This window comes from Schistocerca cancellata, chromosome 4, assembly GCF_023864275.1.
Source record: "Schistocerca cancellata isolate TAMUIC-IGC-003103 chromosome 4, iqSchCanc2.1, whole genome shotgun sequence".
In the NCBI taxonomy this organism is placed as follows: Eukaryota; Metazoa; Arthropoda; class Insecta; order Orthoptera; family Acrididae; genus Schistocerca; species Schistocerca cancellata.
The window spans coordinates 655,194,918-655,207,350 of record NC_064629.1 but is presented as its reverse complement, the minus strand read 5'-3'; the positions used below and the strand labels follow the sequence as shown (position 1 = coordinate 655,207,350).

The window sequence follows — 12,433 nt, the reverse complement described above, 5'->3', positions numbered from 1 at the left end:
CTCAAGCAACAATCCACACATTTATCATCTATTCTTGTCGAAATCGGAAGGTGGAAAGTATGAATGCGTGTGTTGTCAGTGACCATATGTGTTTTAACACAATCACAGTGCCTTTTTCTTTTTTTCTCTTCAAGGTAATGATCAAATATGTAAAAACACACTTCACTCTGATATGCCACAAAGTATTTCAGTGATACCTCCAGCACCCAATACAAAAGTTTCTCAGTTTGTGCTATCACAACAAAAGTCTTTGGCGTGCAACAGAATGGCTATTTTTTGCTAGAAGTCATGGAAAGTCACCTTATGAGGGGGTTGCACGTACAACAAAGCAGTTAACAGTGAGAACGAGCTTGCCATGGCTAGCTAATAGGCAGATTCTTGCACCTATTACATCTGTTTTGCTTCTATACTTAAGAGATTAATAACATTATATTTGCTTTCTTCAGCTAAGAAAAAAGTGAACAAAATAAATCCACACAAGAATAGATGTTTAAACAGAAGCGTACTGTTAGCAGGAATGACAGAAAAATAGTTTTTTCCAACTACATCTACATCTACATCCATACTCCGCAAGCCACCTGACGGTGTGTGGCGGAGGGTACCTTCAGTACCTCTATCGGTTCTCCCTTCTATTCCAGTCTCGTATTGTTCGTGGAAAGAAGGATTGTCGGTATGCCTCTGTGTGGGCTCTAATCTCTCTGATTTTATACTCATGGTCTCTTCGCGAGATATACGTAGGAGGGAGCAATATACTGCTCGACTCTTCGGTGAAGGTATGTTCTCGAAACTTTGACAAAAGCCCGTACCGAGCTACTGAGCGTCTCTCCTGCAGAGTCTTCCACTGGAGTTTATCTATCATCTCCGTAACGCTTTCGCGATTACTAAATGATCCTGTAACGAAGCGCGCTGCTCTCCGTTGGATCTTCTCTCTGTCTTGTATCAACCCTATCTGGTACGGATCCCACACCGCTGAGCAGTATTCAAGCAGTGGGCGAACAAGTGTACTGTAACCTACTTCCTTTGTTTTCGGATTGCATTTCCTTAGTATTCTTCCAATGAATCTCAGTCTGGCATCTGCTTTACCGACAATCAACATTATATGATCATTCCATTTTAAATCACTCCTAATGCGTACTCCCAGATAATTTATGGTATTAACTGCTTCCAGTTGCTGACCTGCTATTTTGTAGCTAAATGATAAAGGATCTATCTTTCTGTGTATTCGCAGCACATTACACTTGTCTACATTGAGATTCAGTTGCCATTCCCTGCACCATGCGTCAATTCGCTGCAGATCCTCCTGCATTTCAGTACAATTTTCCATTGTTACAACCTCTCGATACACCACAGCATCATCTGCAAAAAGCCTCAGTGAACCTCCGATGTCATCCACCAGGTCATTTATGTATATTGCGAACAGCAACGGTCCTATGACACTCCCCTGCGGCACACCTGAAATTACTCTTACTTCGGAAGACTTCTCTCCATTGAGAATAACATGCTGCGTCCTGTTATCTAGGAACTCCTCAATCCAATCACACAATTGGTCCGATAGTCCATATGCTCTTACTTTGTTCAATAAACGACTGTGGGGAACTGTATCGAACGCCTTGCGGAAGTCAAGAAACACGGCATCTACCTGTGAACCCGTGTCTATGGCCCTGTGAGTCTCGTGGACAAATAGCGCGAGCTGGGTTTCACATGACCGTCTTTTTCGAAACCCATGCTGATTCCTACAGAGTAGATTTCTAGTCTCCAGAAAAGTCATTATACTCTAACACAATACGTGTTCCAAAATTCTACAACTGATCGACGTTAGAGATATAGGTCTATAGTTCTGCACATCTGTTCGACGTCCCTTCTTGAAAACGGGGATGACCTGTGCCCTTTTCCAATCCTTTGGAACGCTACGCTCTTCTAGAGACCTACGGTACACCGCTGCAAGAAGATGAAACAATTCAGACCAGCCGTTTCAAACAATCTATTACCTTTTGTGATCAAATTTATTGATGGTAGAGAAGGATGTATATTAACATTGGATCTCCATCAAGGGCAATATACTGCATACATTCATGAAAAAGTGTGTTGGACTGGAAACGTCCATGAAACTGTCAGTGAGCAGAAGGATGCTTTATTAAGCTTTATTCACTCACATGGTCCATCAACTTCATTTTATTCGCCAGCAAGGGAATGACAAGCACTGGGTTTTGAAACTAGATTATTGCAGCTATTCCAGCTTGTAAAGTGCCAAGATTTAGGCCAGTATGGCAGAATGAAGAGATTGATACAAGGACATAGATAGGAATTTGTCAACAAGAAGGTATGATACGTTATAAAGGATCTTAAAAAGGGTTATGTTCTTATTTATTATGAATCAAATTTATTTTTTAGTCTTACATACATAATTTGCTTTTTTTAAATAATTATAACATATATTCTCAAAATTTCTTAATTTGTCAATATGATAACTTCACTTTATTCACAAATGGATTAACATTATTTTAATGTATTCCCTCTTTACTAACAAAACACAGCTCAGCCTTCTATTAGAAAGGTTCACTATCACAGAGCAGAAGAATCTTAAGGTTGGTTGAATAATTTATGGTGTTAAAGGGTTCAAACCTCTTTTGACAATAACCAACTTCTAGTACAACCTTGTATTCAAATTTCCAACTTATCTGAAACGTTCTCTGAATTCCTTCAGCACATCAAAGCATCCGAAATACCTCAATTCAAATTAAGATATTTTATGCAATTAAAATTCTTCAATATCCTTAAGTGATCAAGAACTTTTTAAATCATTATTTTAATAGTCAACTTTAAACTACAGCAACCAAATTTATTTATAACACAAAATGGAATACACAAATACTATGCGCTACAGTTTTGGAATATTAACAGTGATTCATGTATTGATTTAAACTAGACTTGGAATGTACGATGTAACATATGAGTTTACGTTTATTCATTATAATGTGGTAATACAGCCTTTGATGCTGATGAGCTCAACTGTTACATACCTCACACATTATCATTTACCTGAGGTTTATTTACACATACACAAGAGTTGTAATCTCACTCCTTGTTCCAAGCATATTACAAATAAGAAATTTCACAGTGGAACAACTTTCTTGCAGTAAAATGTGAAGACGTGATATATTGCTCTAAAAGTGAGTAACCTTTATACACAGATACAGAGTACAAAATGACGATTGCTAGCTGCCTTCCAATGTAAATATCACTGAATTACACATTGTTGAAATCTTACCCAAACCAACATTAAAATTAAATGCGCCTGGCTGAGAAAGAATTATTCCCCAAATCAAGATAAGTACTCTTACAAAAGTGATGACAAAATACTTTTATATACATGTTTCTTCGTCTTAAAAACAATTACAGTTTAAAATCCTAGAACATCTGAAAACATGCATGAATAGATTATGGAGGAAAGGTATGTTGTGTCTGACTAATTCAACCAAACCACTGCAAAAATCTTTTAGAAATAAATGAACTATAGAATGTGCTGTCATCACATACCTGTTCCCATCGTTCCTATCTGAACTGGTTTTCATAATTGAGGTCTGCCCGGCAGACCAAATCTGATAACATACCATTGGGCTACTAAAGATCGAATTTTGAGCAGAGATGCAACCATTGCCATTTCGGTGATATTTTTGTTTATCAATGAGATTTTTAGGTAACACAGGAACTCAAGTGTATTCTGGAGCACTGATTTTAATTTAATTTTATTTGCAATTACATTTACCACTCTGCTGCCTTGTGAAATATTGTAACCCGAAAGGTCTACCAGTCTCCAAACAATGACTCCAGTACTAACATTAAACTGCTATAGAGAGGTATTTCGGTTATTATAGCAGTGGGTATTTTTAACTTACCATAATGATAGTGGACAAATCAAAATTGGTTTTCCTTTCTTGTTACAAAATTACCTGTGATTAGAAACTATCTCAGCAGCACGAAGAACAAAAGCAATAAACAGCAACACTTACATTAAATTCAATGGCAAGTAAGGACTTAACTGATTAACAAAACAACTGAGCTCCACTAAGGCCAACAATGTGCAGTGGTTGGTCTCAGCTAAAGTATAGATGGGCAATAGCCGATAGTGCTAACAATGTATAGACAATGAAAATCTATTGAGGGCCTTGTTGGAAAACCACAGCGCGCACCAGTTTTTCATTGTACGATTGACAATCTAAATATCTTTCAGTTTCAATACATAGCAACTAGGTCACATGTAATTTCCTTTAGGTGATATGGGGGTCCGGACTCCCTGCAACACCTCCCCCTCCCCATTTGCTACATCCTTCATCAATACCACCTTTTTTGTTTTATCATTTGATAATGTTTAATTCCCATAATGCAAAATGCACATTATCTGTTAAAGAATACAGTATATTTGAGATTATACAGGAACACTAATTTTCTTATATGTCTGTACTGAACATGGACATTCCTGTTCATTATGAGTGTATACAGCACATAAACACAATATTTCTCGAAGTTCATCATCCCATTACTTTGTAAGAGAGGTGAATAGGCAGGGATATAATTTTGGAAGTAAATATATGTTGAAACACTAACAATTTATATTATTAAATCTGTTAGGATCTTAAATGTCACGCAAACTTATGAAATTTTATTTAAGTTGTTCAGGACCACAATTTATTGTTCAATGGTTACACACTTTTTGATTATGGAAATGTAGTTAGCTTTGCAAAAACCAGCTTTATTTAATGTAAAGTCAAGCAACATCAATATGTACAAAAAGATTCCTTGGTTTCCCAATTTCAAATATTCCAAACTAAAATTGTCATCATTTAAATTCGTTGTTTCTGTTTTAATTCTTTGATTTTTCTGTACAAGAAAACATACATTTTTAATCAAATTCATACTTCACTTAAAAACTGGATGTAACTATAGTAATGTAAATAACAAGTGGTTTGTCAAATGTTCTGGTATGTATTACATATACAGTTGTCAAAAAAGTGCATAGACAGTTTTCAGTTCTTTGCTCTATGTCCCAAGCTGATGTTCACAAAAACTCTGTATTATCTAGCACACAACTTGTTCGTTTAAAAACTGAAGTTTCAGTGATGTATTCACCAGTTGTGTTCCAACATCTGACTTTGCAATGGAAACCACAATTGTGTTGATTTATGAAAAACATTTAACCAAACCATGATTATACGACAACAAATGTTTTCCTTCATGAAGTTAGAACACCAAGCACCTTTGGACAACTAGACATTCTACAGGTCTCAATAACTAAGATGAATATAAAAATAATTTTTTTTTCTTTTCTTTTGAGCACTTTCCTTTCTGCTGAAAATATCAGGTGCCATTCTAACATTGGACTTTCTAGACAGGCACTGTCAACAGCTGAGATCCATGCAAGATTTTGGATAATTTCCTTGCATTTTTTAAACTTCTCAAGTGTCATCAGTGACAGTACTTGGCCTGCAGTACAGTTTCTCTCATAATATTCAACAGCATATTAATGAAACTTTTAAAAAATTCAAGTAGCTCGGAGCAAACTTAAGCTCAGGACTCTAAATGAGACCTCGTCTAGCTTTGGCCTGGGACACTAATGTGTAATCAGGTTTGGAACCCTGTGGAGGGACTTGCGATCTTGTGTGAAGAAACCCTTATTGGACTTGCTGTGTCAGGCTTGGGATACCACAGTAAAGAAACCCCTATCGCGATTGGGATCCCATAGCAAAGAACCTATATCGGGATTGGGATCCGACAGGGGAAAAAAAAAGGTCACCCATAGCTGCTGTTGCACAGTTACCACCTGTGGTCTTTATGGGAATAGGATGCTGATGTTCTCACTTCAAAACAAACTAGCAATGGTTAGGCCACCATGGCCCATAGCAACACAGTTATACAGCCTTTCATCAGTAGACTTAAGATCAACACAAACCACAAACTGCACTAACACAAAATGATATATTGTAAAGCAAAATTAAACAAGCACATCAATAGTTTTACAAAATAAAGACACATTCAAAATTCTCGTTAATGTGAAACATCAATCAAAAATGTTAATCATACTGTTAAGAACTTCAGGAAAATTTACACACTGTGTTAATGGTGCAAAACTTTAAAGGCAATTTATAGGACATGTGCTGCAGATGTTGTGTAACAATTTTAGTGGAATGATGTCCAGTGCATTGGCAATGAAAGTTAAATTTTGACATTTATAACTAGTTTGGTTCTATGGGTCTTACAGCAGAAAAACTGGCTGCAATACAACTGCAAGACACCCATTCACTTATTTTAATTTTTTTTTCCAATTGTTCGACAAGCTCACTCCCCGCTCATCAGGAGTACAACACAATTTTAAAACTTAAAAGTTGTCAAAGTGGGATAAAAAACAGCCATTTTTGGAGTTTCCACAACTCAACTTTGCCCTCAATTTGCATACTATTAGGAACTATTCGTACAGTGAAATTTTACATACAAAGGCCTTGCTGCTGGCAAGTTACTACATGCAAAGTTTCAGGTCTATCCCACAATTACTTCCAGTGATATAAAAGAAGAAAGATATTTTTTTTTTCCGGGTGGTTTCTTTAGTGACCTCACTCCAAATTATTCACATGGAACTTACTCATGAAATTTTCATTTCACGATAAAGCAAAAACTGCACAAAATGGTCTAGATTTGTTTCTTACACTAGAACATTGCCAGTGATATGTCTGAAATTGCTGAAAACTGAGGGGGTGTATATCTGTAACTTAACTGGGGATCATGAAACTTTACCAGCATTTATTGGGAACATGGGTGGGTGCTTACAAATTCATTGAAGTTCATGATAACCATGTGGGACTACTTGGCAATGAATGACCCAAAAACAAACACACATTAATCCCATGATTTTGAAACAGTTCTTCCATCAGTTTTCATTTTGGAGAAAATTTAATAGCTATGAACAGTATGCACTTGATTCAATGTTCACACGTTTTTAATATGCTAAATCAATATTAACTTTGCAATGCAAGTGGGTAGGGATCATGACCTTTGGACCAGATTCACTTGTGCTTCTTAATATTTTATTCATAATGGTTAGTTAAGCAATCCGTTTTCAGTCTACTGTAATCAACTAATCCCAAAACAGATTGTACTCTCCGGATTTTCACAGCAATTTGTGATAGTTAGGCAGAGATCACAGCAACCCAAATTGTTTCCTTTAATCAATGTTTATACTTGACAACTAAACTAATCTCCTTTAGTCATTCTCTCACACTTTATTAATAACATAATTGAAGATCTTGTCTGTACTAAACATAGGTTACTGACAGTCAATGAGAAAGAGCTATTGCATGTAAAACCTGGTACATGAAGTGCTTTATTCATATTAGTTGACAGTTACACACTGAACCAAAAAAATAGCAGACCTAGCTCTAATTTTAGATTCTCACTAATGGCAACTTTGTTAAGACGTGTGCATATAAACAGCAGTAAGTGCCAAACACCTGGCTGCCAATAGTAGTAACACGCAGTGTTCATGCTAGAAAAATGCTTTTCAGCAACAGCTTTTACAAATTCAAGGATTAAGTGGATAACTATGATTCAGATAAAGATCCTAAAAATGTTCTTGAAAGCAAATGTGCTTCAGAAGTTGTTGCTAATAAGGCAACTGAATATCTATGCAAGTAAACGATGTTGTGTCCCTTATCACTGTTAATGTGATTGTAGAAATGTTAAGGACCATTCTAAACATTGTTTACTTCCTGCAATAAGACAATGACAGAATTAACTTCTGAGATTCTTATACTTTATTGCAAAAATTGATTAAACTTAAATGGCACAGACTTTCCAAAATTATGTTTTTGATAGGTTTCACACACACGATAAGAGCACTCAGTTTATAAGTAAACAATTAAGTACCACCTGATACATCTTTAATACTGAAATTTCGAATAAAATTTACGATTTTAAAAGTAAATTATTATTCTAGAAATATTTAAAAACAAAGACTTAATTCAATTTAAAATAACAATATACTTTAATCTGACTTGTGTGCAAATTCAGTGCATTAGTGTGATCGTTGTAAATAAGTGTTGTAAAATTATTTTTCTGTTTGATGATGAACAATACAATACCCTAGGCATTACCGTATGCATCTCAGTGTAACATTTTATGGCTATTTATTACTCTTCAATTAAAAATATGTTTCTGATTTTCCTTTTATTTATGTCACATCCATGAAGAGTATTTCACATGGGAATACGAAAGGATTATTAGCATATTTGTTTTTCTTGGTGCATATTTATAGATTATTATTCTTTTCTGGCATGTTCTACATGCTGGAGCATCTCCTCCCTATGGATCTAGCAGAACACAAATTACACCTCATCTAATACAAGCTCAAAACCTATTCCATGTTATTTCATAACCAATTAAACACACATTCTACTTCAGTAATTGGCACTCATGTTATAAAAGTCTAAATCTAAGACTTTTCGCTGCCTCCAACAGATTTTAGTTGTAGGCTACTATCTGCGTTATGGGAGACCACATTTCACAGTATATTCATCCCTATTCCACACCTGTGAGCATATTTCCAGAAGGTAACAGCGTTACTAACTCAACGCTTATTTTACCCTACACCAAGAACTACCTTAATAACATTGGTTTAGTATGTCCCACTTAGAGTAAGATCATTTCACATGCAACTTAACCGAGATACAAAAACAATGTCTTTCTATATTCATCCACACTCATCAGTGATTCCTTTGGGATTTCTGAGGATTGCAATTATGCAAACCCCTGAAGCAAGTTTGGGGACAGTACTGTAGGAAGAGAAAGCCCCGAATGTGTACAAACTTACTCTATTCTTACATGCACGCTGTCTCAAATAAATAAAAAAGGCTAACAGCCTAAGAACTGAAAGATGGACACGAATATCTCTTAACAAGTTTAGTACTTCACAATGCCAAGAACCACCACCAACATTTTACTGTAGTTATAGAGGACGTGAGAAAAACTAACAGGACATGTGGGCAAGTACATGAACGAAAGCCACCCAAGAACGTGCCAGAATGTCGAACGTGTACAACTAGCTTTCATTATCAACACTGCTTATGGTAAACCTGCACATACAATATAACACTTTCGTCGTTACATTTGTATCCCTGAAATATTGCTATCAACAATTCAAAAGTTTACACGTGACATTAATTGTAAAACTCACGTGCTGCTAACCTCACCGCTAAAACCAACACAACATATAGTTAATACGTAACGTGTGAAGAAAAATATAAACAAGTCTTACCTCGCGCCAGTTGTTTCCCACTGGTTCAGTAATAATATTCCGCAAAATGAACGCCTGAACTGGTGCAATAACTGCACAGGGGCCACCATGATTTTGAACAAGAGCCGTAGGTTCGTCGCTACTAAAACAGAATCCTGCAAAAGAAGTTGCTACATGCTAACTGAAAGAAAGAGCAATCCCATAACATATAAGGCGACAATTTGTATACGTACCCTGGGCCCATCGTCGAAATACATCATCTTTAATTGTTCCCCACAACAATCTCTTTATCTCATTAATTTCGTTTCCCTGGTTGCCACTAAAATCTGCCATCGTTTACCAAATGTCCAATAACACTTCGTAACTCAAATCACAATGACGCTGTTTGTATTACATATCGTGACGCGCTACTGATTCAAGAAACTCCGCTCACCAAATTTGAATGAACATGTAAGCAATTGACACACAATACTTAAGCAGGCGTAAAGTCAAGACATACAGTACACCGACAGAAGCACATCGCATCTACAAGCGTACATTCTGCTGTCTGCTTCGCTCCCACCTTTCATTGTCACCACACCTTTTGAACGCAAATCAAAGAGTATTGACAGACATAAACAACTGCCGAGGGCGTCTACGAACATGAAAGAGAAACAATTTCACATACTAATCTTTAAGGAAAGTTTTCAGGATTCATAAGGAGCTTCCAAAGCAATCACCAAAATTAGAAGAAGACAAGCTTTAATTTCGTGCCCATTTGAATAACGAGAAATCATCTACATATCATGTGACCGATTAACGCGCAACGGTCTATCTGTGCAGTTACCTATACGAAGATCTCTGCTTGCAACAAATCGCCGCATAACTCATGCGCCCAACGCGCGCAGTTTAAACCTGCTGCTGGCCCGCCATCTGTTGTTGTCAGAAGGAACTTTCAACGCCAAGAGGCTACCCTGTCGAAAGGTTATTTAATATCAGGACACTAACTCACATTATAGGAGATTCATTTTGTATGCTAGAAGCCAATAGAAAAGGAAAGTCATCTGTGGATTGTGTCCGTTACTAGCTCTTAAAAAGTTGACAAAGTGTCACAGACAGAAAGGGCGTTCTAAATGGCCCGGCAGTGGTTCCTCAAACGACGGCAGTTTTCACATTTTAATTTATTGCACGAATTAAGCTGTGAACACGACGGCAAACAGAATTGCTTGTGAATTTACGCGGGTATATAGGACTATCTATTTATTCTTTAACTCCTCATATAACAAGTATAAGCAGAATAATTTCAACAGCTGATAGCGACACTGCGATTCCCGGAAAGTGGTAGTCACAAAAATTTAGATTTTTCAACAACAATGTCCATACAAATATTAAGCGGAATAATAATTGACCTATGCGAAGCTATATAAACAGCCCTGAAGAAAAATTTCAGTAAGAAGTAAAGTATCTCAGTCATGTAATATATGCTGGCTTCATCAATAACACTGCTGCAAGTGAACACAGTCATAAATATGGCATCCATAACTCAAATTATTGAAACACGTTCCCACAAAATTTTGAAGATATGTAATTCCTGTCTTCAGATGCAAAGAGGTAAAAGAAAGCGCTATTGCAACTGCAATAGCAAAACTAAATTACCGTATTCAAAATCGGAAGACAATTACAGTCTCTCCAATTTTGTGATAAAAAAACTGTGGATATAATAATACATCCACTACGGTATCTTATTAACTGAATGTTCGTCACTTGCTGTTTGCCTTATCCTTACAAATGACAGTCGTTACTCTTCTGCACAAAACGTAACCAGTCTTGTCATAATAATTACAACACAATCTCTCTTGTACCCATTCTTTCGAAAGTAGTGGAATATCGCAAACGGCTAGAAATCAGTGAACATCTGCATGTGAATAATATTCTTAGTGAATCACAGTACGACTTCCTGTCTAGTCTGCCAATAGTAATAGAAGTCGAAAATGTAGTTCCATTTATATTACCGTCGTCTAAATCGAGATTATCTGTTATTGCTATCCTTGTGGGTCTCAGCAAGTCTTTTGACTCTGTCAGCTATAGAATTCAGCCAGAGAAACTTTGCTGCTACGGTTTTAGAGGCTCAGAACTATCCCTAACCTGATCCTACCTGAGTGAGGGAAAACGTATTGCACACTTCAACAACACGTGACCAACTCTCTCCTATATTTATTTTTTATTTATTTATTTATCCATCTGTAGACAATAAATATTATATGGAGTACATGTAAATTTATGGGAAACTATCTGTGCAAAAGGATCATACGAAATTTTACATTAAGTAGTACAAAGAATAATACATACAAAGTTGTACAAAAAATGTGCAAAGAATAATACTTGATCATACAAGACCCAGTAATACAACTTTTTATACATGTATACTAACAGTATTTTAACTGCATAATCTGTTTGCCCTGAGGCTTTACTTTTCTCTTCGCTAAACAGGAAACCCTTACATTCACTACAATAATTCAGTAAAGATTTTACCACACTCAACAGCTGTCCATCAGATTTAAAAAATTAACAGATACTTTCGGGGATGTAAGACAGTGTTTCAGTTTTGCTTTAATACAAACAATACTAGAATTATTTATTGGCCTTAATACTCATCTACCGAGTAAAAACACTGTTCAAGTAGAAATTCTTTAAATTCTACTTTAAATCTGTTTTCCTCTTCTAACTTTCCGATGTTGGCTGGCAGTATGTTGTACAGTTTTGTACCCATATGACTTACATGCCTTTGTGTGTGTGTTCTTTTTGTTCGCTGAGTGTGGAGTGCTGTGCTATTTCGAACATTCTAGTTATGCAAGTCGGCATTTGTCTGAAAATCTGCAAGGTGCGTCCTAATATATAAAACACATTTGTATATTTTGTATATATATACTGTAACAGAAAAGTTTGTTTTAGACGGCAAGTGGTGGAACCCCAAAATGTTATTCTGTATGTTGCAAGAGACTGAAAATAGCCAAAATATGCTCTCTGGCTCTCTCTGAAGAACAAACATTTACAATAATTCTAAGAGCAAAACAAGCTGAGTTAAGTTTCTGCCCAAGTTTCATTACATGTTAATCAAAATTAAGACTTTCATCTACGTGAATCCCCAGCAATTCTGTTGATGCCACTCTGTCT

General features: G+C 36.2%; 1 protein-coding gene across 1 annotated transcript in view; it reads right to left on the bottom strand.

The window, feature by feature from the left end:
- Positions 1–9,890, bottom strand: part of LOC126183555 (ubiquitin carboxyl-terminal hydrolase MINDY-3 homolog) — an 82,643-nt gene extending 72,753 nt beyond the window's left edge. Inside the window, exons 1-2 of the mRNA XM_049925634.1 lie at positions 9,514–9,890; positions 9,302–9,435 (exon numbers count right to left, since the gene is read on the bottom strand). Of these exons, the coding sequence (XP_049781591.1) occupies positions 9,302–9,435; positions 9,514–9,613 (234 nt within the window). The 5' untranslated portion in view covers positions 9,614–9,890. The remainder of the gene's footprint in view (positions 1–9,301; positions 9,436–9,513) is intronic.
- Positions 9,891–12,433: the final 2,543 nt, after the last annotated feature.